The sequence below is a fragment of the Leucopleurus acutus genome (assembly GCF_964270905.1).
Source record: "Leucopleurus acutus genome assembly, chromosome: 3".
Taxonomy (NCBI): Eukaryota; Metazoa; Chordata; class Mammalia; order Artiodactyla; family Delphinidae; genus Leucopleurus; species Leucopleurus acutus.
Window position 1 is genome coordinate 7,987,585 of NC_139145.1, and position 26,548 is coordinate 8,014,132.

At 58.1% G+C, this 26,548-nt stretch overlaps 2 protein-coding genes across 9 annotated transcripts in view; one reads left to right on the forward strand and one right to left on the reverse strand.

Annotated features, from left to right (window-relative positions):
* Positions 1 to 24: 24 nt before the first annotated feature.
* PRKCSH (PRKCSH beta subunit of glucosidase II) overlaps positions 25 to 26,548 on the forward strand; it is a 143,299-nt gene continuing 116,775 nt past the window's right edge. Inside the window, exons 1-18 of one of the 8 annotated variants that reach the window (XM_082837436.1) lie at positions 604 to 662; positions 983 to 1,135; positions 1,340 to 1,456; positions 1,879 to 1,974; positions 2,071 to 2,128; positions 3,032 to 3,149; positions 4,655 to 4,784; positions 9,813 to 9,897; positions 10,799 to 10,877; positions 11,595 to 11,681; positions 11,958 to 12,140; positions 12,217 to 12,313; positions 12,791 to 12,860; positions 13,129 to 13,218; positions 13,412 to 13,486; positions 13,575 to 13,674; positions 13,760 to 13,950; positions 14,061 to 14,389. In XM_082837436.1, coding sequence (XP_082693562.1) covers positions 1,060 to 1,135; positions 1,340 to 1,456; positions 1,879 to 1,974; positions 2,071 to 2,128; positions 3,032 to 3,149; positions 4,655 to 4,784; positions 9,813 to 9,897; positions 10,799 to 10,877; positions 11,595 to 11,681; positions 11,958 to 12,140; positions 12,217 to 12,313; positions 12,791 to 12,860; positions 13,129 to 13,218; positions 13,412 to 13,486; positions 13,575 to 13,674; positions 13,760 to 13,906 — 1,608 coding nt within the window. In that variant the 5' untranslated portion in view covers positions 604 to 662; positions 983 to 1,059 and the 3' untranslated portion in view covers positions 13,907 to 13,950; positions 14,061 to 14,389. Of the gene's footprint in view, positions 137 to 603; positions 663 to 721; positions 801 to 982; positions 1,136 to 1,339; positions 1,457 to 1,878; positions 1,975 to 2,070; positions 2,129 to 3,031; positions 3,150 to 4,654; positions 4,785 to 9,812; positions 9,898 to 10,798; positions 10,878 to 11,594; positions 11,682 to 11,957; positions 12,141 to 12,216; positions 12,314 to 12,790; positions 12,861 to 13,128; positions 13,219 to 13,411; positions 13,487 to 13,574; positions 13,675 to 13,759; positions 14,390 to 26,548 lie in introns of those variants that run through there. The other 7 variants (XM_082837435.1, XM_082837429.1, XM_082837431.1 and 4 more) reach the window with 7 other exon arrangements.
* ELAVL3 (ELAV like RNA binding protein 3) lies at positions 18,113 to 25,672 on the reverse strand (the record flags this gene model as incomplete). Its single annotated transcript, XM_082835940.1, has 6 exons — positions 18,113 to 18,464; positions 20,191 to 20,229; positions 20,980 to 21,205; positions 21,391 to 21,544; positions 25,078 to 25,181; positions 25,468 to 25,672. The coding sequence occupies 6 exons, from the start codon at positions 25,670 to 25,672 to the stop codon at positions 18,113 to 18,115; spliced, it is 1,080 nt and encodes a 359-aa protein (XP_082692066.1).

Genomic DNA, 26,548 nt, shown 5'->3' on the forward strand with positions numbered 1-26,548 from the left:
AGGCCAAGGATCCCTGGTGGTTAGGGGATCCGCTAGGAATTGCCTCTGTCCGGCATCCGTCAGCTCCCGTTCCTCGGGCTCTGGGAATGCACTTGTCTACCGCTTGGCGAGGCCTCGCAGCATCTACGGTTGCTAGGTAACCTTCCCCGCCTCCCTCCAGCGCTCCCAAGGAAATCGCCTGCATTCCAATCTACGGCTCTCATTGGCTGACGCTGAACTGAGGGGCGGTCCCAATAGGGGACAGACCGGACCAGCTCCGCAGAAAGATGGGGGAGGGTACTTTGGAGTCACGTGCTCATCCCTTTTCCTCCCCACCCCTCCACCCTAACCCCGCCGAGGCTGTTCGCGGGCGTTTTTCAGGAACTTTCTGTTCCGGCTGCAGAACCCGACACTCCCAAGATGGAGGCACCTTGCGCCGCCATTAAGCGCTAACCTTCAGAACTATTCCCTTTAAGGCTTCACAGTCCTATCCAAGATGGCCGTCTCGGTTCCGGCCCCGCCACTTGCCACTCGCAACATGGCGGCCACGAACCGCCGTTCAGGGAGCGCAGCGTGATACCGGAAGTGATGCTTCCACACATTTCCGCTTTCTTTCTGCGGGAGGAACAGTTGGCTGCTGGGTCGGGGGGCGCGGTGGATATTGACCTTTGCCCCAACCTCGTGTAGGTGGTGAACTAGTGGGCGGGAGGGCACCCCAATTTCCTCTTGGGGGCAGTCGAAGGTGGGAATTGGATAGCTAACCACCCCCTACTCATGGGGAGCCGAGGTTTTGAGATCTCCCCACCGTTGATTTGGGCCAAGTGAGATTCCCCTCCACTGGGCAGGATTGGGGAGACCCCCCCCCCGCCCCCAGTATGGGAAGCAAAGTGAGCCCTCATTGCCCGGAAGCGATGGAGGAGTCCAGTTGGCTGGAGGGAGAGGTGCCTTCCTTCGGCTGGAAGTAGCCCTCTCCCACTGACCTGCCACCCCTTTCTTGCTGCAGCGCGAGGGCACAGCGCATCTCCCAGCAGCCTCCTTCCTCTGACAGAACCCGTTTCCGGCTTCCGAGGCTCCAGCGAGATGTTACTAGTGCTGCTGCTGCTGCCCATGTGTTGGGCCGTGGAGGTCAAGCGACCCCGGGGCGTCTCCCTCACCAGTGAGTCGGCCACTGGAGGTGGTCAGAGGTGGGGGTGGGGTGTGGGAGGCTCCTGGGAGAGGCACTTAACAGCCTTCGGTCTCAGTGTTCTGGTCTCTGGGCAGGAAAGGTGGCAATGCTCAACTGGTGGGTGGGGGGAGAGGAGCCATTGGGTGGAAAGGGCCTCTTCCTGCCCTGGGCTGAGCCCCTCGCCCCCCTCCCCAGACCATCACTTCTACGACGAGTCCAAGCCTTTCACTTGCCTGGATGGCTCTGCCAGTGTCCCTTTTGATCAGGTCAATGACGACTACTGTGACTGCAAAGATGGCTCAGATGAACCAGGTGAGCTCTTTCTTCATTCGTTCATTCATCATGCATTTATTGAGCAGCTGGTGGGTGCCAGGTCCTGTGCTGTGAGCAAAACAGACCCAGTCCTGTCCTCAGAGAGCTCGCTGTTGAGTGGGGGGAAGCGGGCACAGAAGCGAGTGGTCAGTGGTTTGGTGAGGAGAGCGGGAGGTGCTGTGGGAGCCCGGAGGGGGAGGGGGAGGGGGTTTGGCAGGGTCCTGTTCTGAGGGCCTCAGGGAGGAGAGGCAGGAGGGAGCACTGAAGAGTTTTGTTTCAGGCCCCGAGCGTGCAGCTGTCTTTCCTCCTCTTACTTGGGATCAGTTACTCTCACATTCCTTGTTCCTTCTGTGTATGCGGTGGGTGTGACACGCTGGATTCTGAGCACACTCCACAAACCCTCCCTCCCTTCGTCCCCCCAGGCACAGCCGCCTGTCCCAACGGCAGCTTCCACTGCACCAACACTGGCTACAAGCCCCTGTACATCTCCTCCAGATGGGTCAACGATGGAGTTTGTGGTGAATGAGATATCCCTGGGGTTGGGAACAGCGTGCTGGGTGGAGGGAGGGAAGAGGCGCTGCCGGGTCCGATGGTGCCCACACCTCTTCCCTCAGACTGCTGCGACGGGACGGACGAATACAACAGCGGGATCGTCTGTGAGAACACCTGCAAGTACGTAGGTGACACCCCCCATCCCCCCCCACCCCTCCCGACCTTGCCTTGCCCCACTGGGTGAAACAGGTTTCCTCTCTTTTCTGTTTTTGTGTACTGAGTGCTCACCCCGTGCCAGATGCCTTGTGAATGCTCCATCAGCAATTTCCTCTCTGGCCTGGAAGCAGGTGCAGTTTGCCTAAGAACAGATGAGGAAGCTCAAGGTTAGAAAGGAGAATGACTTCCTCAGGGTCACATAGCTAGGAGATAGCAGAGCCGAGACTCGAACCCAGGTCGGTCTAACTTGAGACTGCATACTTTTAACTGCTGTGCTCTGCAGCAGGACCTGAAAACTGAAATGCCCACAGGTAGGTAATCTAAACAGCACAAGCAGGCTGAGTATAAGGCAGTAGGGAGTGGTGGGCTTGTGACATCTAAAGGCACAGCTGTCCTCCACTCCTGTGAGTTGAGGGCAGGTGGCAGGGCTGGATTTGTTTTTCAAAGAAGCTGAGAGTCCCAATATTTCTGTAAACTCTTTTGATAGAAGGTCTTTGAAACAGAGAGTGGATTAAGCAGAACAGCTTACCGGCCAGATTGCCCTTAGTGTCTGGGGGGTCTGTGACTTCTGTGCTTTTCTCTCCTCCCTCTCTTGGGAGCCACCTCCCAGCCCCACATCCCAGCACCCCCCAGTCCCTCCCCTGACCCTGAGGGTGGACGAACCCTGCCCATTGTCCTTCCCCCCAAGGACAGGGATGAGGGACTCTGAGGCCAAGAGAGCCTGGGGAGGTGGGGAGAGGAGGGTTTGTTCTCTTTGCCCACATAGGGGGTGTGAAGGCATGGGTGTTGAACCCTTTTGGAAGGAGCAGACCTGGTGGATGCTAAGTGCCCCCGACCCCATCGTGCCTATGTGTCCCCTCTCCCCAGAGAGAAGGGCCGTAAGGAGAGAGAGACTCTACAGCAGATGGCGGAGGTGACCCGCGAGGGGTTCCGCCTGAAAAAGATCCTAATTGAGGACTGGAAGAGGGCCCGAGAGGAGAAGCAGGTGAGGGGCCTGGTGGGGCTGACCCAAGACAACCTGGAGGTATAGGCTGAGGAGGCCGGCTGGGGTTGACGTCTGCTCCTGACTCGTGGTGTCCTGGGGCCAGTTACTGTCTCTCTGCGCCTTGATTCACTCGTTTGTCCACTTGGCGCTTAGTCGTCGCTTAAGCGGGTACCAAGTGGGTGGCAGCCAGTACAGGCATCGACCTGGGCCTTGGGTGCAGACTGAAGTGGGCTCAGAGGAGCTCTGCCGCCCCTAGGACAGGAGGGACACGTCTGCATCCCGGTCCCAGGGTTCTCTCATCTGTAAGTTAGGGTTAATGGCTATGTGACTTCCCAGTCTGGGGGAGGACTCGAGACGGGGGTCCGTCAGTCGCAGTCACGTTAGTTCAATAGGGTGGGTGCTGGGGGGGGCAGAAGAGGGTGTACCCCCAGGGGTGTGTCTCTCCCTCCCGTCTACCACCCCCTTGGCTGTTAGATGGGTCAGAGTCCTCAACACTCCTCCTGGGCTCTTGCCCGACCCACTGAGTAAGGGCTCCAGCTCTGTTTCTCTGCCCTGGGCAGCTTCCAGGTTTTTCTCTTCCACCCCCATGGCCTGGCTAGAGAGGTACCTCCCGAATTTATGGGGCAGTGAATTCAGAGCCAGTGTGATACTTCCCGAGTTCAGAGGTTGCTGGGGAGCCACATGGTGAGGTTGGCTCCGGGTGATCTTTGCCCTCCTGGGCAGGTGGGAGGATCCTGGCAGCAGACCAGGCTGAGGTCTTGGGAGGAAAGTGATCCCGTGTGGGCTTGGGCTAAGACCCTACAGCTTGGGACCCCCATCCCTAGGCTGGAGTCCACCCAGCACACACATTCGTTTTTGAAATAGCCACAGAAGCCCAGGATGCCCTGGGCTCATGCATCATGGCTAGAAGCAAACGTGGAACTAGATGTGGAACTGCCTCAAGAGTGCGTCAACTAGTGGGAGGGACACACAGACAAAGTGATAGCCAGGGCTGAGGGGAGAAGGGCTGTTCGGGGCTGTAAGGCATAGAGAAGACTCTTGCCCGGTCCCTCTGTTCCCCGAACCCGTCTTGGGGGTAGGAAGTAGGGAAGACTTCCTGGAGGAGGAGGCTTCCATCTAAACTGAAATCTGTTGGGTAATTCAGAGTTAGCCAGGCAGAGTGTTCCAGACAGAAGGAAAGCATGTGTGAAGAACTGGAGGCAGAGAGTGGGGCTCTGAATGTTGTCAGGGCAGTTGGATCTTAGAGTTTAAGATAGCAGTGGGGTGGATGGGGCTGGAGAGGTGGGCAGGGGCCTGGTCGTGCAGGGCCTCAGGGGCTACATTGACGTATTTGGGTTTCTCTCCAGTGGGCTGCAGGGAACCATAGCAAGGGGGAGACCCAGAGAGGGGTGTGTATTTTGAAAAGATCCTGTGGCCACCCTGTGAAATAGAGTCAGGGAGATGGCCGTCTGTGAGGAAGAGGGTGGAACAGGAAGAGAGCTGGCCCCTGTCTTCTGCCTACCCAGAAAAAGCTCACTGAGCTGCAGGCTGGAAAGAAGTCACTGGAGGACCAGGTGGAGTTGCTGCGGACACTGAAGGAAGAAGCTGAGAAGCCAGAGAAGGAGGCCAAGGACCAGCACCGGAAGCTGTGGGAAGGTACATCACTATGTCCCAGGGTGGCCGTGACTTGCCCTTGGCTCCTGGCTGGGAAGAGTCTGGGCCCAGGAGCCTCTTGCTGGTTATCTCTCGTCTGTGGTTTTGCTGATTTTTTAAATCATGGCACTTTAGTTCCCTGCGTGCCCAGTTATCTTTGACTGTGTGTTGGTCGCTGTGTTTAAAAGTCATTAGTAGGAGTAACTTGCAGTCTAGGATGAGAGGTTCCTCTCCAGAGAGGAGGGGCTTTGCTTCCTGCCATCTCTGAGCACTACCATTCAGGGATCCCTTGAATCCAAATTCAAGGCTGGAGATTCTTCCGGCCTCACAGGCCGTGTGAGCCGAGGTCTGAGCATAGGCTGGGTAATTCCTGGCCCAGCTTATCCCTGAGGGGAGCCCCGTGGGGTCACAGTTATGCTGGGGGGGGGGGGTTCACCTTGGACTTTGATTTTCATTTCTCTTCCCTCACAAGTTATCAAAATGGACATCCACATTTGCCAGGATTGGCAACATCCCTTAGGGTGAAAGCGGCTTCCATATTCTCTTACCTTCTTGATTTCCTCTTGGTCCTGGAAACTCCTACTGTCTGGGTTGGTTTTAAGATGATTTTCTTAGGCTTTGTCCAGCATTTCGTTACTGTTGGTAGATTGTGTTGCCATTATGGGAAATCTGAAGCCTTGGCATTTGTTCTCAGTCTGCTCTGCGCAGGGGCACATGGTGGAAGGAGGATAGAAGGGAGAGGGGGGACAGAAACCCATTCCAGGCTAGTTAAAAGACCAAGCATTGCTGGGAGGATTTGGAGGTGTGGCCCCAGCTGGTTACCGGGCTGGTGACCAGGAACCGGCAGTCTTCTCTCTGAGGCCATTCTGTGATCTCATCCATCTCTTTGAGCATCTGCTGCGTTCTCCCTTCCTTTCCTATCTCTGCTCTGATTTCTCGTAATCAGTAATTCAGTCATTCATCTAACAAGCATTTGCTGTGTACCTGTCATATGCCAGGTGCACCCCAGGTGCCAGCAATACAGGACTGAACAAGACAAGAGAAAGCCCTCTGACCACAGAGGGAGGGAGGGAAGGCCGGCAGAGGGAACAGGTGCAAAGGTTCCGAGGCAGCATCTTGTCTAGTTTTTAAGGAGCAGCAAGGAGGCCACGTGGGGGAGTGAGAGGAGACTCTCCCGTTTATTCACATAACATCAGCTGCTTTTGTGATACAGCTACAGAGCCGAGTGGTTGCCAACAGAGACCTCATGGGTTGCCAAACCTAAAATAGTTTAGCATCAGGCTCTTTACAGTAAAGTTTTCCGACCCCTGACAAAGACACTGATATTCTCTCCCACACTGATGATAGCTGGACCAGAGCACCCAGTGCTGTTTCATAAGGATCATCGTGTCGCTCCTGCCTCCCTTCCCTATGAACTGCACCCACACGTAGCCGTGTTCCACAGATGAGGAAGCTGAGGCCTTGCCCAGCTAGGTTGATGCCCAAATCTCTCTGATTGCAGACCCTGTCCCTTAACTGGAGGCTTGAGTCATCTGCCTGTTCCGCCTGGCTCAGGGCCCAGCATTGCCCTGGCCTCCTGATGGCCTCCCTCCATCAGGCCAAGCCATTCTTCTGCCCAGCAGTCTTCCCGGCTCCCCAGTGCCTCGGGTGGGACAGCGTTTGGGCCACCACTGCCTGGTTGCGACGCCCCCTGCCTCGAGGAGTCGAGTGCTTTTCCCGGCACTGCACCCTGTGCGCTCACCACGTTGGTCTGCTTGCCTCTCCCCTGAAACTGCTGCCCTGTATTGCTCCCAGGCCCCTGCTCCAGCCACTCCCACTGCAAATACAGAGCTGTCCAGTGGGCTCTAGGCCCCGTGCCCAGCAGTGACACATGAGGCCCCATCCTGCAGCCCTGCTCACCTTGAAATGGGAGCAGCAGATCAGTGAGCCTGTCCCACTGTGCCCCAAGCCCTCAGGTGGCGCTGCCTCCACAAAGACTTTCCAGCTTCCTTCCTGAGATCAGCCTTTCTGACCACATGTGACAAAAACCCAACTTGAACCCACTTCCTAAAAAGTGGAAGCTTTAGGCCCAGTGGGACCCTAGGCTCCCTGGATGGCAGGAGTCCTCCCTCCACCTCTGGGCTCTGCCTCCTTCTCTGTGGGCTTCCTTCCCAGGCAGGCTCTGCCCTCCTGTGCCAGCACAACCACAGGCAGCACTAGGTTTATTTCCTTCTGGCTCAGCAGCCCCAGCCAGTAGAGAATACCACTTTCCCACAAGTCCCAACACAGATTCCAGGGCAAGCTCCTCTTGGCTTGTCCCAGGTCCCGTGGCTGCCCATGAACCAATCCCTGGAGCCAGGAGGTGCAGCACAGGTTCTGATTGGTCAGGCCTGAGTGTCGGGTGGGTAGTTGCCCACAGGGAAATGGAGGAGGGGTAGTGTAAGCAGGTGGGGTTGTTTGCTGGAAAGGTAAAGCTGAGGGTTGGAATTACCCTCCTTTGCTGGGGTCTTATTGCTTCTACTATTCTCTGCCCTCTTGGGTTTTGGAGTGAGTAGGTGGTGACCAAGTCAGACCTGTCAAGGGCCAGCACAACATGGGGTCACCCAGCTTGGACTTTTAAGGGTGGTATGAGTTCCAAGGCCAGATCATCGGAGGTGGGGTGTGTGAGTGTGTGTGAGAGACGTGGGATGTGACTGGGGCCTTGAAAGAAGGCTGGGAGTTCCCTGCTCTTTCTTCCTAGTTTCCATGTGATTTAAAATGTCCCATCTGACTTCCATATTCTCTGTTAAAAAGATTTTTTGGGGTAACAATCCTGAAAGTAGTACAGTAGAAAGGGAGAGAGTTTTCCTCCAGGTTAATCTCTACCAGGAGGCGTGAAACCTTCCAGACCTTTTTTTTTTTTTTTTTTTTTTTTTTTGTGGTATGAGGGCCTTTCACTGTTGTGGCCTCTCCCGTTGCGGAGCACAGGCTCCGGATGCACAGGCTCAGCGGCCATGGCTCACAGGCCCAGCCGCTCCACGGCATGTGGGATCCTCCCGGACCAGGGCATGAACCCGTGTCCCCTGCATCGGCAGGCGGACTCTCAACCACTGCGCCACCAGGGAAGCCCTTTCCAGACCTTTCTTGTCCATCCCAGGCAGAGATGCAATTCTTCAGAGGGTAGTAACTCTGGGTGTCGACCCCAAAGCCACACTTCAAGTGCCCAGTGGCCACGTGTAGCTGGTGGCTGTCATTTTGGCCAGCAGATGTAGACCATGTCCATCTTTGTAGAAAGTTCTGTTGGACAGCACTGGTCTACATGGTGTATGATTGTTGTGCTATGTCTATGTGTACCTCATTGCTTTTTTTTTCACTCAGACCCTTCACTTTTTTTTTATTGTGGTAAAATCCACAAAATGTACAATTTACCATTTCAGCCAATTTGAAGAGTACAGTTCAGTGGCATTAAGTACATGCACCATGTGCGCCCATCTCTGCTCTCTAGTTCCAGAGCATTCCCGTCTCCCCAGAAGGGGAATTCCATGTCCATCAAGCAGTCCCTCCCCATCCCCTCACCCCCCAGCCCCTGGCAACTACTCATCTGCTTTCTGTTTCTATGGGTTTGCCAGTTCTGGACGTTTCATATCAACAAAACCAGGCAGTGTGTGGCCTTTGTGACCGACTTCTTTCCCCGAACATCGTGTTGTTACGGGTCGTCCACACTGTAGCCTTGTGTCTGGACCCTACTTCCTTTTAACAGTTGTGTCTATTCCGGTGTATGACCCTGGCAGGATTTATTTAATCCAGGTGCCGTTTTTTTCTCTCAGGTTCGCAGTGCTGGTTTTCATCATTTGTAAACGCCTGTTGTGTATTAGGGTGTTGGCCCTTTGTGACCGAAGTTGCCGGTGTTTTCTTATCATTCATCTTTGGTGCCAGGTTCCTGGTGTTTTCTTGCTGGGCCATGTGTTAGAAAGTGAATTCAGGGACCTCCCTGGTGGTCCAGTGGTTAAAACTGCGCTTCCACTGTAGGGGGTCGTGGGTTCGATCCCTGGTTGGGGAACTAAGATCCCGCATGCCGCAGAGTGGCCAAAAAAAAAAAAAGAAAAGAAAAGAAAGTGAATTCACTCTTGTCTTCTCTTTGCTTCTGTTTCCACTGTTTTGCACCACGGCGAGCGTCCTTTTACACAAGGCTGGGCGTACTCGTGCCCCGTTTCCCTTAGCCCGAGTTCTCAGCATGGAGTTGCCGACTCAGGTTCAGGGGTAACATGCCAGGGTTTGACCCAGATTCCCAGAGGGTGGTGGGGATGAGCACGGGCTCTGGAGGCAGACGGCCCGGCTTGGGCCCCCGGCTCTGCCCCTCGCCAACTGGGTGACGGGTCCCTTCATCCACCTGAGCCTCAGGCCCTCGTCTGTGAGGACGGTGTCCGCTGAGTCTGCTGGGGTCTCGTGGGGTCTCCTGGGACACAGGCCGCTTGTCCTGATGCAGAGGGCTGAGCTTCCTAATGGAGCTGCCCCTGTGGCTGCTTTCCGGAACCCCACCTGAGCCGGCTAGTGATGAGACAGACAGGCGGAGGAGGGACCATCAGAGCAGATACGGGGCTAAGGCCCTGTGTCCACTGGCCACTCCCAGTTCCCTTTTTCCGCGCAGGTGGCCTCTCCCCTCTCTCCTGGGCCCCCAGGACATCTCCCTCGCCTGGCTGCCCCCCAACCCCAGTCTCCGTCCCCTGACCTTTTTCCTGCTTGGCCTCTTCCCGCGGGGGCCTCCCGGACATGGCAAACCTAGTGCGTGGTCCCCCGCCTGCCTCTCACAGCCACCGATCGTTCAGACCATCTGCAGAGCCCTCAGGATCTCCCCCCAATCTGGCGCTTCCTGCCTCCTTGGCCCCCTTGCCCCTGCACCGGCCAGCCCTTGTCATCTCCTTGCTCCCACCCCCATAGCGGCCTGACTCAGGGCCCCAGCACCCAGTGGAGGGCTGGCCATACAGCGGCTCCCCTGGGGCGTTGGGTAGGGCAGATTTTGGGGTGGCGGGAGCTGTAGACGGTGCAGAGGATGATGGGCTGGTCCCTCCACAGAGCAGCTGGCCGCCTCCAAGGCCCAGCGAGAGCAGGAGCTGGCGACCAGTGCCTTCCAGGAGCTGGACGATGACATGGACGGGGCGTGAGTGTGTGGCATTGCCTGCCCTGGGCTCCCTCCTCCCATCCCCGCCTTCAGAAACCAGCCAGAGCCCACCTCCTCGCCCTGGGGCCCCCAGGGCCCGAGCCGGTCCCAAGCCTTCTCTAAAGGAGCCTCTGCTCGCTCATGTATAAGATGGGTTTAGAGCAACCCCGGAGGAGGAGACGAGGGGAACCACCCCTCAAGGAGCTGGGCCCCCGAGGGGACTAGGGATCCCATTACTTTTCACAAGCCTACTCTGTGGCCTGGGACACTTTGGTGAAAGTCAGAATCCCCCCTGCGCCCCCGAACTTGCTGGCTGACCCCAGGCAAAGGGCTCGGTGGAGGGTGGGCTGTCGGGAACGAGGAGGCTGGGCAGCCCCCTGGTGGGAGGCTTCGGAGGGACCAAGGGGGCAGAATGGGCAGGGGCAGCCCACGCCCTGGTTGGCGATGGTGCGGGTGGAGGGACAGAATGTGGTGCTGGGGCCGTCGTGGGTACTGGGGCTTGGCTGCGGGGAGGGCGCCAGGCCAAGGGCAGTTTCGATGGGTTGGGCTCTAAGGGTGGAAGGACGTGGAAGCTGGGTCTTGGGGGACACAGGGTTGTCCAGGTATCTCCTCCTCCCACCCCTGTGTCCTTCCCTCCCTTGAGCCCCTCAGGGTTGTGGAGCCTCAGGAGAGGGTAGGAGGGTGGGGACTGGGTGGCTGCTTCTCCTGGGGGGTGGGGGCCAGAGGGGTCCGAACCCCAGACTTCATCTTTTCTCAGCTTCCTGCTGCTCTCCCCTCCCTGCCCCAAGGTTCTGAAGCAAGTTCTCGGGGCGGGGGGGCGGGGCCTGGCAGGGGGAGGCAGGCAGCTGGCCAGCAGCCAGTGGGCTCACCCCTCCATTGGCTTCTGCCTGTGCCCCTGCAGGGTCTCTGTGGCCGAGCTGCAGACCCACCCGGAGCTGGACACAGATGGGGACGGGGCATTATCAGAAGGGGAAGCCCAGGTACCCAACCAGCCCCTTCACTTGGGACTCCTGGAGGGGATTGCCCCAGGGTGACCTCAGGGCCAGGGGGCCCAAGACACGCTGGCCGTGGGCTCCTCCCGTGGATGGTTCCCGGCTGGCCCCAGGCCAGGGCTGCTGTGGTGCCCACCGTGGCCGACGCGGCCAGGCCAGGGCCGCCACCCAGGGCCGCTTCTCCCTGCCCTTTGGGACCTGGTGGGGTCGCGCAGGTGCCCAGGGTGTCTGATCGGGACGGAGCCAGGTTCCGCATACGCGTGCCCCACCTGCTTCGCCTACCCCGCCAAGTGCACGTACCTGATTCACTTTCCTCACGGCTGGGCCTGTAGCTCTTTGTCTTTGCTGGTTTGGTCCCCCGTCCGTCGCTGTCCTGCTGGTCCCCACTGCGCCCCCCTGCCCCTCTGCCTCTGTCTCCGGGGGCCTGGGCACCTCTGGTGCCCCTGCCTCTCAGTTTCCCTCCCTGGTCTCTCCAGTCCCCACCCGACACCTCTCTGGCCCCGCTCCTTTCCCACAGGCCTGTGCTGCCCCCTTCTGGCTGCCGCGCCTCACCCAGCCTGGCCCCGGCCTGGCCACGGGAGGTCAGGGCGTGCTGTGCCTGGCACCACGGCCTGAGGGGCCCCCCACCCCCTCCGAGAGTGCCTGGGGTGCAGGGAGGCACATGGAGGTCCTGCTCCTGACACCACCCCAACATAACGCACACAGACCCTTCTCGGGGGAGACACGCAGACAGATGCCGCTTCCTTCTCTGACCGCATCTGGGCTGCCATCCGGGACAAGTACCGGTCCGAGGTCAGTGGGGGGAGGGAAGGGCATGTGGTCCTGCCCCCCCTCGCCCCGCCCCTCGATGCCTCACGAAGGAACGGCCTCCGTTTTCTGGCACCGGGCCACCCTGGCCAGCTGGGCAATCCCACCCCCTCCACAGAGGCCTCCCCGCTCCCAGCTGACTGTCCCTCCCTCCCGCCAGGCTCCTGGGAAGGGCTAGAGACGCGAGGCCTGGACCCAAGCCCTGGGGGTGGGAGGTGGAGTCCCGAGTCCACAGCACCGACTGCTCCGCACGTCTGCCAGGTGCTGCCCACCGACCTGCCGTCGCCTCCTGCACCCGCCTTGACGGAGCCCCAGGAGGAGCAGCCCCCGGTGCCCTCACAGCCTGCAGAGGAGGAGGACGAGGAAGAAGAGGAGACAGAGGAGGAGGAGGGCGGGGAGGAGGGGGAGGAGGAGGATTCCCAGGTGCCAGGGGAGCAGCCCAAGGTGTGTGTTCAGGGGAGAGGCGGGTGATGGGGGCAGGGTGGGGTCACTCTCTGACTCTGTCCCCCCCGCCCCCCAGGAGACCCCACCCCCAGTCGTGCCCCCCCAGACAGCCAGCCCCACAGAGGAGGACAAAATGCCGCCCTACGATGAGCAGACACAGGCCTTCATCAATGGTGAGGGTGGAGCCTGGGAGGGGTGAGTGCCTCCTCATCGCCTGTGCCTGCAGGGGCCCAAGAAAGAGGCCTTACCTGCTCCCAGAGGCGGGCTGAGGCTGGCCCCGAGCAAGCCCAGGGGACTTCGGGTGGCCTGGAGGGGGCTTCTGGGGCCTGGGGATGGCTAGCACCGCCTCCACCGGCCCCAGGGGCCCTCCTGCCGCCTCACGGGCTGTTGCTTGTTTGTCTCACCCCTGGCAGGTGAGGAGCTGGCTGGGCCCCGGGAGCCCTGGCCCTGCTCCTGCAGGAGCTGAGAGCCCAGGCAGTGGGGTGGGGTCTGCCCTGGGGCTGGCAAGGCCCACAGGATCTTCGTGGGCCCAGTCCTCGCCCAGAGCAGGCCCGGGGGCTGGGGGAAGCCGGCGTGGCTGCGGCAGCCCCTTCCCTCTCTTCTCGGCTGGAAGTCGGGGCACCTCTGACCTCCTTCCCTGCCCCCACCAGCTGCCCAGGAGGCCCGCAACAAGTTTGAAGAGGCCGAGCGGTCCCTGAAGGACGTGGAGGAGTCCATCAGGTATGGGTGGCTGTGTGGCCACAGTGCCGTCTGCACCGGCCCCACAGCTGCCTGCTGCTGGGCTCCCCAGGGGAGGTGGTGATGGGGAGTCGCCTGGGCGACCTCGGGCAAGGTGGCAGTGGCTCCTGCAGGGAGGGTCCCCAGGTGATGGGGAGCAGAGCCCAGCCCCCAAGAGGCCCTCTGCCACCGGAGCAGGCCTTCCTGTGCTGTCCTGAGTCGGGCTGCGGCGGCCCCAGCTGCCGCTTAAGCTCCCGGCCTCCCCTTTTAGGAACCTGGAGCAGGAGATTTCCTTTGATTTTGGTCCCAACGGCGAGTTTGCCTACCTGTACAGCCAGTGCTACGAGCTCACCACCAATGAGTGCGTCCCCCACAGACAGGCGGGGTGGGTGGGCTGGGAGGTCCTGGGCCTGAGCAAGGATGGGGGGAGTGAGGAGCGGGGCTTAGGAGCAGTCACTGGAGTTTGAGGTACTTGTGTGCCCCCTGCAGGGGGGGGGATGTCATGTAGGTTGGGGCCCGGGTCTCCCCTACCCACGCACCCCATCCCGTGATAGGTACGTCTACCGGCTCTGCCCCTTCAAGCTCGTCTCGCAGAAACCCAAACTCGGTGGCTCCCCCACCAGCCTCGGGTGAGTGGGCTCAGGCTGGGCCCCCCTCTCAGCCCCTGGTCCCCCCGGCCACCCGGCCGGCCCCACTCAGCACCCCACTCTCCCGCAGCACCTGGGGCTCGTGGGCTGGCCCCGACCACGACAAGTTCAGCGCCATGAAGTATGAGCAGGGCACAGGCTGCTGGCAGGGTCCCAACCGCTCCACTACTGTGAGTGCCCGGTGGGTTGGGCCGGTACGGGGGACCCAGGCCCACCGAGCCTGCCTGAGCCCCGCCTGCCTGCCACCCGCCCCAGGTGCGCCTGCTGTGTGGGAAGGAGACGGTGGTGACTAGCACCACGGAGCCCAGCCGCTGCGAGTACCTCATGGAGCTGATGACACCGGCCGCCTGCCCAGAACCACCACCGGAACCGCCTGCCTCAGGCAACCACGATGAGCTCTAGCCCTGCCCTGCCCCACCCGGCCCGGCCCAGAGGTGGGTGGGGAGGTGAGACCCCTACCGCCTCGGCTGGGGGATGCAGGGGGTGGTCTAGGTCGCATTGATGCTCCCCCCACCCATCTCCATCTGTGTCTCATTTGGTTTCTCTGCGGCCCCAGAACCTCAAGACGTGGAACCAGCCCCCAGCGGTGCTGCCCGCCTGCCCCTCAGTCTGTAGACCAAGGCTTGCCCCTCTGGGTCTCCTTGCCCTCCCCAGCGGGCAGGAACCGGGTGGGGCTCCATGCCCTGCTCTGGGGGCAGGCGGGGCAGAGCCACGGTCCCGGCCCCAGGTGCCTCTACAGGTGGAATAAAGGAGGCTGCCCTCCCTGGACCCCCGCCCTGGTGCCCCCCCCAACCCAACCCAACCCTGTCCCCCACCCAGGGCATCTGCCTCCCCTCCTGGTGCGGAAGAGTGACTTGACCTGTGACCTCCAAACAATAAACGTGATCTCCCCAACTCATCTGTCTGTCTTTGCTCGGGTGTGGAATCAGCCAGGGGTGCGAGAGGGCTAAGTGCAAGGGGAAGCAGCTCTGCAGATTCTGTGCGGGCCTCCTTCCCCATCAGGCTGGCTCCACAGTTGGGGGTCTCACCTGAGATGCCCCGTGGACAGCACAGCCTGGCGCCACTGGACAGATGGCCCCTGGGCCACTTCTGTCTGGGTTTCCACCTGGACTTGTCTCCCACCTGCTAATCACAAGAGTGCTGTGGGAAGGCCAAGAGGCTCCAGATGAGATTCAGGCCCAGAGAGGGACAGCAGCTTGCACTCAGCCACACAGCGGGGCTGTTGACACGTGTTCCAACACTCCCCGCACGCCGTTGTACATATATCTGAGGCCGTAAGATTCTGAACTTTTATTTTCTGGCATGAAAAGTACAAATAATTAAACAATTCCATGTAAAAGTCTGTTACCGCGGCCAGGCCTGTAATCCCGGTAATAAATAGTGTCTAAACTCAACGCAAAGTGTTCTCGTTGTTGGGTTTTGGGTTTGGTTTTTTTTTTTTTTTTCTTTTTTTTTTTTTTAAACAGTTCTTTATCACCTCCAACATGGACTCTGTCTTGATTTGAAACCATCCAAATAAATAACAGGATGAAGGGAGGGCTGGAGGGGCTGAGCCCCTTCCCCATGGGCCCTGCCCCTGCCTCCCAGGGATGTGGAAGACCCCAGGCCCCCTCCCCTGGGGTGAGGGGCTGGCCTCCAGGAAGGGGGCCTGGCTGGCTGGGCTGAGTTCTGTGTTTTAGAAAAAGGAGTCCCCTCCCAGTCTTGGGGGTGGCAGGGGCTCAGGCCTCTGTGAGGGGGTATGGGGAGGTGCCCCCTCTCCAGAGCCCGGCCCCCCCCAGGGTGAGGGACAAACCCAGCCCTTATTGCTCACAGATGCCTCCGCCACGCTGCCCACGTGTGGACACGTGTCACCGCACGGAGTGCAGAGGGGAGAAAAGCCCCAAGAAAACAGAGGGAGAGGGATGGACCCGCTGCGGGGCCTGCCCTGCTGGAGGGGAGCGGGGAGGTTGGGGAGGACTTAAAAACCACAAGAATAAATAGGTTTGTGTATCAAGAACAAGCTAGGGTTTCACCAGCTAAATAGGACTGAAAAAATTCTCAAGACGAGCAAAAATAACCCCATTAAGACCCCGGACGTCGCTGGCCGTGGGGACCGCCCTGCAGAGCACAGGCCCCCAGGGCGCCGCTCGGCTACCATTACTGATATTAATAATTATTATTACTTTAATGATTCCACTTCCCCTTTTATAAATAAATTAGGCATAACCACGTCTCGGCAAAACTTAAAGAAACAAAGAGAACATCGTGGTTCCTTTAAACTTGCAAACTGGATGAAGGAACAGAAATATACACAAATGTCCTTACAGGGCAACAAGGAGGATAAATAGTTAACATAGCAATAAGTTAAAACTACAAGAAGCTCAATTCGGCAAAAAAGTACAAGAAAGTTAACTGGTGCCAGTTTATGTCTGTTTTGTTTTTTTTTTTTTTCCTTTTTTTTTTTTTTAAATCTCTTCTGTGTGTGTGGTTTTGTTTTGTTTTTTTTTCTCTTCCTTTTTTTTTGTCGCTTTTTTTTCTCTTCTGTTTGTGTTTTTTTGTCGCTTTTTTGATTTTTTTTTTTTTTCTTTTTGTTCCTTGCAGCAGAAGCTCCACAGACGTTTAATAACAACACCGGGAGGGGTGGGGGAGAGAGAGCTGGGCAGTCAGATGGGGCCATGGCCAGACACCAAATGCAGGGACACCACAGAAAGGGCACTGAGGCTAAAATCGGGGTTTGCCATTCTCAGTTCTGACTGGGCCCTCTGCGGGGGGTGGGGGCTTCAAGGGCTCCCAGGGGGCTCCGGCTTTTGGCTTCTATTGGATTTTTGTTTGTTTGTTTTTTACAAAGAGTGAAAACTAGGGGGATGGAAAGTCCAGACAGAAGCCAAGGCCGGGGCTCGGGATAGGGGCTGCGTCCACTGCCCTCACTGATCTGGAAAGACGGAAAAACCCAACAAACTGAAAGGGGGGTGACAAGTGGACGGAAAGGGAATGCGGGGCTGGGCCCCTGGGCCCATCCACCCTGGGCCTGGAGGGGAGTGTCGGGGCACTTGCTGCTGAGGAGGCTCTGGAGTGGAGAGGCTCAGGGCCTGGCCTCCCCCTCGGCCTCGTGGGCCAGGGCCTCGGCCCAGGGAGGCTCAGCCCCAGGGATGGGGGTCCTTTGGCCTCAAGCGTTGGGTGGGCTGCCTCCAGCCCACCATGATGCCAAAAGGACAACGAGGTATCGTGTGTCTGGATGCATGGACGCTGTGTGTTCACGCCTGTGTTCGTGGGCGGCAGGGACCATCATTGAGGAGCCAGGAGAGAGCTCTGCAGAGAACCTGGGGCAGGGGCGAGTGGGGCTGAGTGCCAGGAGGAGGGGTGGGCCGGCCTCGCTGGAGGAAGTGGGCTATGGACTGGGCTGGGGTCTGGGCTGTGACCTCTCGCCTGGGCCTGAGGGATGCTGTGGGCATGTCTGTGTGTCTCTGGGTATTGTGACTATGTTTCTCCATGACTGGGTATCTAGATTTGTGTGTCCAAATGTAACTGTCTCCACTTCCATGTGGCCACAGGCACGTGTGGAAATGTTCCCATGTCCACGTGTGCACGTGTCCACATTTGTCCCCGGCCACATTCACCAGTGTCCACATCTGCCCGTGGCCGCATCTGCCCACGTCCACCATGGCCACATTTACACAGCCCCATACTTCAGTCTTCTGTTGTTTATACGTGTGTTTGTCTACGTGTCTGAATTGGGCCAGGGAGTTCCTGAGGCATGTCTCTGGGTCCGTCTGTGCTGCTGTGTATCCCTGTGGGGTGTGTGTGTGTGTGTCCCTGTGTGTCTTCACGTGGCTGTGTTTCTCTGTGTGGCCCCATGGACCCTCAGCTCCTAAGCCCTGCTCCCTGTGTCCCTGCCCCAGTTGGTAAACATAACCTGCCAAAATATTTTCTTTTTTTTTTTTTGTCTTTTTTTGTGTTTTTTTTTTTTTCAAGTTCAAGAATCCCCAGTAAAAATTCTCCACGAGGTCTTTTTTCCCTTTTTACAAAAATAGAGTTTTTCTTCCCCTCCCACCCCCCCTTTTTTTCATTGTGTTTCTGTTTCCAGCCCCTCCCCCTGCCCCTCACATTCCACCAAGGGGCTCTGGGCCAGGGATGCCCACACCCCTCTCACGTTTCGCTTTTTTGGGGATTTTTAAACCTGCTCCCCCCTCTCAGGCTCACCTAGGTGTTGGGGAGGCCTGGGCAAGGGGGCCTTGGAGGGCACCCCCAGCACCCCTCCCCCAAGCCATCCACGGAGGGTGGTTGAGGGTGTGCTGGGGGCACGTCTCTGCTTTCACTTTAGCCGAAAAAGGAAACAAAAACCTTCACCATGAACAAAACCAAGACGAGAGAGTGAACAGCCCAGCCTGGGGGGGAGGGGCAGGAGGACGGGGTGGGGGACCCCCAGGAGCCCTCCCATTCCCTGCAGACCCTCCCACCGAGTGCTCACCCTGTGGCTTCTGCAGGGACACGGGGCCCTCGTGCCGTCCGTGGTCTGCCTGCGCTGTCTCTCTCGGGCCCCTGTCTCTCTCTCTCTCTCAATCTCTCTCTCTTTCTCTCTCTCTCTCTCTGTCTCTGCTGCCCGGGAAGGGTGGGGAGGGCGGCGGTGGCTCAGGCCTTGTGCTGTTTGCTGGTCTTGAAGGACACCTGCAGCACGCGCTCGCCCAGGCGGTAGCCGTTGAGGCTGGCGATGGCCATGGCCGCCTCGTCATAGTTGGTCATGGTGACGAAGCCGAAGCCCTTGCACTTGTTGGTGGTAAAGTCGCGGATGACCTTGACATTGGTGACTGCCCCGAAGGGCCCGAACAGCTGCCACAGCACACTCTCATCCGCCTCCGGAGACAGGTTGTACACGAAGATGCACCAGCCAGCGCCCGCCGCGCCCCCCGACAGGCCCACGCCCGCGAGGCCGCTCATGCCGTCGATGGCGATGGGTGAGAACCTGGCGATGAGCGACAGGGGACTACTTTGGGGGTCACGCGGGCTCTGCCCTTACCCCCGGCATGCCCCCTGACCCTGTCATGACCCCTGACCGTGCGGAGACCTCGGGACTATGTGACCCCTGCCTTGGCCCCGTGACCTCCATCTGTGACCCCGCCTTAAGCCCCAGGCTCTGAGCCACTCTGATACACCAGCCCCCGATCTCCATCCTGACCTGGAGCCCTGTCCTGACCTCTGACCCTCCCTAAACGTTAGGTCCTCACCTGCGATCTTGCCCTGAGCCCCTATCCACCCCGACACTCCCTGACCTTGGACCCTACCTGGTCCTCAGCCCTCTTGACACTGACCCCCTCCCCACAACTGGCCACCACCCTTCCCTTGACGCCTCTTCCCACCCAACTCCTGCCCTCACCCCTACTCGGGCACCACCCTGATCCCGCCCTTGGCGATGCTGCCCCTTTTGCCCCACTGGCCATCCTGCCAGGTGGAGGCCCACCCGGAAGGGCAGCGCTGGAACCAGGGTGCGAGCGAGGCCTTTAAGCGCCCCCTCTCGTTATTCAGGTCTCAGCTCAGCTGTCACTTCCCCGGGGTGGCCTCCTTTGACTCATATAGTGGCCACCTCCTCCCTCTGGCCCTCTCTGGCCTTTTCCTATGTATGTATGTATGTATGTATTTTTTGGCCTCACCACGCGGCATGTGGGATCTTAATTCCCTGACCAGGGATCGAACCCGTGCCCCCTGTAGCGGAAGCTCAGAGCCCTAACCATTGGACCACCCGGGAAGTCCCCAGGCCTTTTTCTATTTAAATCATGTATTTATCCTTAGCTCCATCTTCCCTGAAAGGTTCTATTCCCTCGGTGTCCCGGCCCAGAACAGCTCCCAGCACCAGCAGGCCCTCGGGGGGTGGGGGTGGGGTCTGTGGAGTGAACGAATGAGTGAAGGGGCATTGGCTCCCTGCCTTCCTGAGCCATTCCTTTGATCACCGGGCTCACTCCCTCCTCCTGGCCTTTGCACAAGCCGCTCTTGCCGCCAGGAGCTCCAGCTCTGCTCTGGCCCTGTCTCCTGAGCGATGTCTCCACTGGATCCTTATCACCCCGTCTCCTGCCCCCTTCACAGCCCAGATCACGGTTCATCTGTCTCCTTCCCCAGTGGACTGAAATAAGTAATAACAGTAACCATAAGCATAAGAGACACTGCCTTTTAAACTGAGTGAGCCTGCACTCCGTGCCAAGCACCCTGCTCAGTACCATTCCATCTCCACCAGGGGCCAAGTCTGGCCAGGCCACACTGGGTCCCCAGCTCAGAGCCAAGCTCCTGGCCCTCAGCATGTGCTCAATAGCTCTCGATGCTATAAACATGGGGACCTTCAGAGGATCAGGGATGTGGACAATGGAGCGGGTGGGGGGCCTCAAGGTCCACCCCCAGCTATGAGGCAGAAGGGGGCATTCTGTGACCCTCAGCATAGATGATCAGCAGTGGCCAGTGGGGGCACAGCTGTGACCCGGGCAACACTGCCTGCCTTTCAATGGGGTGGAGGAGGCCACAGACAGGCCCCCCAGATCCAGATTCTGTAGTAGCACTTTCTAGGCATTTAGTAGGCTCAAGAACCCCCAGATCTCTTAATGGCGACACTATGCCCAGACAGGGGTGGTCCTGGGGGATGATGTGGGGGATGGGGGCCATCAGGGCAAAAGGGTCCAAGGAGGGACGGCGAGGGGCTGGGGACAGCGGGGCGGGGGCACTGTTACCTCTTGACTCCGTAGGCCATGTTGAGCAAATTGTCCAGCCTGTGGAGGCAGAAGGGGTGGTCACTGGTGGCTTCTGGGCACACCCCCGGCTGTGACACCGGGCAGCCAGCCTGCCCTCCCCGCCCCCACCCAGCCATCCAGCAGTGCCAGCCCTGCCCCCGCCTGCCTGCTCCCCGCCAGGCTGGACACCGCCTGGCACGGAACCGTGGTCACTCGGGCACCGCCTCTTGCCTGCCCTGCTGCTGCCCAGCCTGCACTGGCGTCCTCGTCCTCCCCCTCCCGGCCGCCCAGCCCTGCTCGCCTGCCCCCCGCCCCCCAATCCGGGGCTTGGGTCCCGAGAAGGGAAGTCTCTTCTCCAAAGTGCCTGGGCCAGGCAAGTGACAACGCCTCTCTGAGCCTCAGGGTCCCCGTCCGTAAAATGAGGACAAGTTCTGTCCTCACGGGGTCGCTACGCAGAAAAAGTAAGGGTGCCTGGCCAGCAGGGAGCTGAAGCCACGTGCCCTTGGCGGGGTGGGGGAGGGGGTGTGTTGGCAGTCAGAGCTGGGCCTGGTCAGGTGATTCTAAAACTACTGACGCCAATAATGCCACTCTTAGTGGCCTGCACACATTGAGCGCCTGCTGTATACAAGGGTCTGGCCTCAGCACCTGACAGACCCCCACGTTTCCCCTTTTGCCCTGGTTTCTCTCCGCCCTGCAGGAATGGGGTTCAGTGAGGGCACCTGCAAGCCTAGGGCATCCGGCCCTGGGGGTCTGGGACGTCTGGGGGGCAGGGAGCGGCAGGGGGCTCACCGGAAGCGCTGTGTCTGATGGTGCAGGGGGCCTGCGTAGCGCCTGGCGGAGGACTGGTAGAGGTGAGTGAGCAGGGCCTGCCCGGTCTTCTGACTCGGGTTGTTGGCAAACTTGACCGTGATGGGCTCGGCCGCACCTAGCGGCTTCTGCCCGTTCAGTCCTTTGATAGCCTCCTCGGCCTCAATCCTCTTGTCAAAGCGGATGAATCCGACACCCCGAGAGACACCTGCCGGGGCGCGAGGGCGTCATGGGTCCCGCCCCCTCCTGGGGACCCGCCCCCTCCTGCGTGACCCCGCCCCCCTCCTCGCTGCTATTTCCGGTTTCTCCACTCTGGTCCCACCTGGGTGCCTTAGCCCAGTGCCCCCCACCCTCCCACCCCCCCGCCAGGTGCACTCTCCCCGGCAGCCTGACCTGTGACCTGGTCCACCAGGATGCGAGAAGTGATGATGCGGCCGTACTGGGAGAAGAGCTGCTCCATCTCTTTCTGGCTCATGGTCTTAGGGAGCCCGCTGACGTACAGGTTCGCATCCCGGATGGAGGCGGAGCTGGGTCTGGCATAGGACACCTGGGGGAGGGTGTCAGGCGGACCGGGGTGAGGGCAAGACCCATTTCAAATGGGGAGGGAGAGGCCACATTCAAACCGCCACTGAGCAACAGAAATCCCTCATCCGTTTATTCAACAAATACCACCATGGGTGGTGGGTGGGGTCAACCAGGGCTTGGGGGAGGAGATGTGGCTGTGACCAAGACAGCGTGGCCCTGCCCGCGTAGAGCGGTGAGAGGGACCTGTCATCCGAGGAGGTCAAAGGAGCTGCGCCCTTGGGGTCACATGTCTCCCTGGGGACCTCAGGGACCCTCACATCTCTAGCTCATGTTCTCAGGCTGGATATTCCATCAACATTGACACGTCCCACTCCCTTGGAAAGTGAACCTGGGATGCTGGCTGGCCCCTTCTCTTCCCAACTACAGTGGGCCCTCAGATCTTTAGCGCCCAGCTCAACCCCGAGGACTCCCAAATGTCCGAGCCCAGCATGCGCCTGGCCCCTGAGCTGCACACCTGCGTGACACCTGCCTTCAGGTACCCCACGAGGAGGCCTCATGGGGGATCACACTCAGCACCCCTGACTTGCCCTAACTCAGTAATGACAGTTCTGTCCTCCTGGCTGCTCAGGTCCCCAGCCTCGGGTTGTCCTCAATGCCTGTCTGTCACACCCGCATCCAACAACCATCCATCCTGTCAGCTCCACCTTCCTCATTATCTGGATAGAATTCACACACTTCTCCCCATTTCCACTGCCCTACCATTGCTCACCCTGACCAGTGCAGCAGTCTCTGCCCTGGTTCCCTGCTCCACCCTCGCCCCCCCACAGGCTGTTCCCCCCACAGCAGCCAGGGGGCACCTGTGAGCATCTCAGCCAGGTCACATCCCTCCTCTGTTTAGAACCCTCCGTGGCTCCCACCTTCCTGAGTTAAAGTGCTTCTCAGGGCCACCAGGCCCTTCACGACCTGCCCCATCATCTTTGCCCACTGTCCCCCTCCACATCTCTATTCCAGGCACATGGGCCTCTTCCACATTCCCCAAACACTAGGTGTGCTTCACCCTCAGGGCCTTTGCACTTGCTGTCCGCTGTGCTTGCAACTCTCTTCCTTATTTTTCTTCTCCAGGTCTCAGTTGAAATATCCTTCCTGTCCTTTCCCATCTGAATTTGGTCCTCCACCCTTATCCCTGTTACTCTGTCAAAGCCCTTCTCTCAGCTGTGAAGTAGACACGTTTTAGTATGATCCTTCGATTCATGTTATTAATTATGGTCCAACCCAACAATGAAACTCTCTGCAGCTGTTTAAAAAATGGTGGACGTGTATATTTATTTCCCCGAAACAGTGGTGAGTATTGTAAAGTGGGGGAAAGAAAAGTCCATTTACAGAGCAGCGAGTATTGTGTGACCCCATCTCATTGTGTGTTTATCAATGTCCTGGAAACATGGTCTGGAGGGCCCACCCCTAAACGCTAGCAGGGTGACCTAGAGCTGGTGGGGGAGGCGAGGTGGGATAAGCTCCGTTCCCCCTTATTTCTGCTGATGTCTATTTTCTGTTTCTTCTAAATTAACCTCTGGGTAGATGGGGGTCATTGTAAAGGGTCTGGCTTTTGTTTGGGGTGGTGAGTTGTGAGGGCATATTACTTCATTAGAAATAGCTAATTAAAAAACAAACAAAATGAATAAATTAGGCCAAGGGCGGATGGGGGTGAGGGTGTTCATGGGGTGGGGGCAGGGGGATTCTAACTGATGCAATTGTGCACACCTGGGATCCTCCAGCAAAAAGACAAACACCACAGCTGCTATTATTTCTGTAATAATAATTAAAACTCATGGCCATGTATTTGATGGTTTCCACTCTCCCCTACCCCGTGGGGCTGTGAGTTTTGAGGGGTGAGGACTTGTTGATGGATTGGAGCTGGGGGAGAGGGGAGGGGAGTCTCAGCTCCTGGGTGGGTTTTGGGGTCAGGGGTCATCTGAGGCACAGAGTAAGCGTTCAGGGGCCTTTCCCATCCTTTCATGACATGGGCTGACCCAGGTCCCTCACGTGGTATGGGCTCCTCCTACACCCCCTCACTAGGAAGGGGCCTGGCACACGATGAATGGCTGGAACTATTGTGGGCAGAATCTGCTGGGACACCTAGTCAGGACCAACCACACACCACAGCCACCCAGGCAGATGCACATGCATGCACATACACCCACACAGAGGGCCACGCTCTGGTATTCACTGCACAGCTATGGTGACTACACCAGCAGGAGGGTGACACAAGGCCACCGCCACATTCACGGTGACTCTGGGGGTCTGGGATAATTGCAGTAAGCGTCGCAGAACCACACACCTGTCACACCACCACACAAGCCCTCAATGTCACACACGTTCCATCCTGACTGGGGCACAAGTAGACACACCCACACAACTTCACCGTAACACACAAACACCCTGTCACAGCCAGACACACCCACGCAGCCCCACCAGGTCACAGCTGGAGTTGCAGTGCATCACAAAGCACCTGTCAAATAAACACCACGTCTCACAGACACAAGGTGACACACCCTCGTCTATAACAGCCAGACCCACATGATAACAGCCACTCACATAGCCAGGGGGTCCCATAGCCACGGGGTCCCACAAACACCATGTCTTATAGCTCAGGGTCCCCCCCCCAACATATGCCCCACATCACATGCACACAGTGGCCCTCTGGGTCATACAGTTCATCACTAGGGTCCACTCTCACAACCTGGGGGCTTCTGGGTCTACTTGGCCATGGAGGGACCCATCAGGCCCTTGTCAGCCTCCACACCAGGGAGAGGATGAGATTCCGGCACCTCTGTTCCCATGGCGAACTGGGGGCCAGATGGGCATCCTCCCCAGCCCAGCCTCCCCCAGGGTTCAGGAGCAGATTTGTGGGGCGGAGCCCAGACACCCACAGGCAAACCTAGAGAGGGGGTTTCCATGGTGATTCCCTGCAACCCCCACGGCCTCCCGGGAACCTGGGCTTGCAGGGTCCCAGCTGCAGCTGCTGAGAGGGGAGGTCATGGGGCGAGGGGCATTGTACAAAGGTGGGGGAAGGGCCCACCCCTAATCCCACCCTCCCAGACCCTAGTTAGGCTCCAGATGGCAGATGGGCCCCCACCTCTCCCCCATTTCCATGACAAAGGCAAGGAGAGGGCTGCCCACCAGACCCTGGTCACTCTCTCCTACTGCTGAGGGGGTGGGTACCTCCAGGGCCTGGCTGACTCCTTGAGTTGCCAGAGAATGTGGGGCTGATCATCTCCCCATTGACAAGAGAGGAAACTGAGGTTCAGAGAGGCAGAGCCATTGGCCCCGGGGCCCCAGCCAGAAAGCCTTTGGGGATTGATTTGAACCCCTTAGGGGATGAGCCATGGGGGAGGATGGGCAGCAGTGGGGGGAATGGATGTACGGGGAGGGTATGGTCATGGGGGGCTGGGTGGCCATGAAAGGGTCAGTCCAGGTGGGCGGTAATAAAGAGGAAACGGGCACAGCCAAGATGGGAAGTCACAGGGATGGGTGGCAGTGGGGAACGAGGGCGCTGACCTTGATGGTCTTCGTCTGCAGTTTGAGGCCGTTGAGGGTGTTGATGGCTTTGTCTGCATCGTTGGGGTCAGAGTAGTTCACAAACCCGTAGCCGAGGCTCTGCCCTGCAGGCAGGACCAGGACAATGACCTCCCTGGACCTGCCAGTGTCCTCCCAGACCCCGGCCTGAGAGACTGACCACCCCCCTCAAGGTTAGGAGAACCAAGATTCCACCCTTATTTGTTACCCCCAGAGTACTACCATATCCTGAGGACAGCTCAGACCCCCCAGGGTCCCACCTGCTCCCATCACCTCCCACCTGGGGTCACACCTGTCTCTACACCACACCTGTACTCCTGAGGCTACCACCTCTGTCCCCTATCCCCACCCCCCACCTGCCAGCAGCCACACCTGTGATCTTGTCCCGAACCAACTTGCAGGACTCAATGTCACCAATGCTGCCGAAGAGACTCTTGAACTCATCCTGGGTCATGTTCTGGGGCAGGTAGTTGACGATGAGGTTGGTCTTGCTGTCATCACTGGCTCCGTTTGTACCAAGGAGTGGCCCGTTGGGCAGGGCCGGGCCAGCCGGGCCCCCCGCCACCTGAGACTCCATGGCCCCGAGTATCTGCTGGAGACAACAGGCCGCACCCACTCACGGCCCAGTTCCCACACCAGGGACCAGTGGGAGTGAGGAGGGGCTTGGTGGTGACAGATCAATCAGGTCTGCGTAGGCTTGAACATACAGAGGGGATAAGGTATTATTCTTATAGTCCCTTCCACTTCTTGAGCACTGGGCAAAATACTTTACAGGTGATTTTATTCTGAAGAAGTCCATATATTAATGCCATGTATGCCCATTTGCACGTATGCTTGCCTGTTTGTCCACAGCCAGTCTGCATTTCTAGAATAATGAAATTAATACTTTGTATTCAGAATAAGAATTACAACATTTTTATTAGCTTTGAAGCCCTCATAATCCCAAACCTGACCATGTACTTTGCTCTTCCCACCAAATGTAATTCCTATCCCAAATGTGTTAGTATTTCTTTTGCTTCATGCATAATTTACCCCCACAGGTTTTCCACTGAGCCATTTGGGGTTTTTTATGTATATCATAATAACACCTGCAAATATAATGACAGTTTTATTTCTTTATCTCCAATCTATACCTGTTATTTATTTTTCTTGTCTTGTTGCAGGGGCTACATTGTGACATTGGCATCTTTATCCTTGACATTAAAGGAAATGTTTTAAACATTTCACAGCTAAATATGATCTTTACTATAGGTTTTTTGGCAGATGGCCTTTATCAAGTTAAGAATGTTTAATTTTATTCCTAGTATCTTAAAAAGATATTTTTTTGAGGAATGGATATTGAATTTTATTGAATATCTTTTTCTGCATCTATTGAGATGATTTTTTGCTTCAATATTTTTTTTAACAGGGAAGAGGGCTTTTTATTTTTTAAAATTAATTAATTAATTAATTA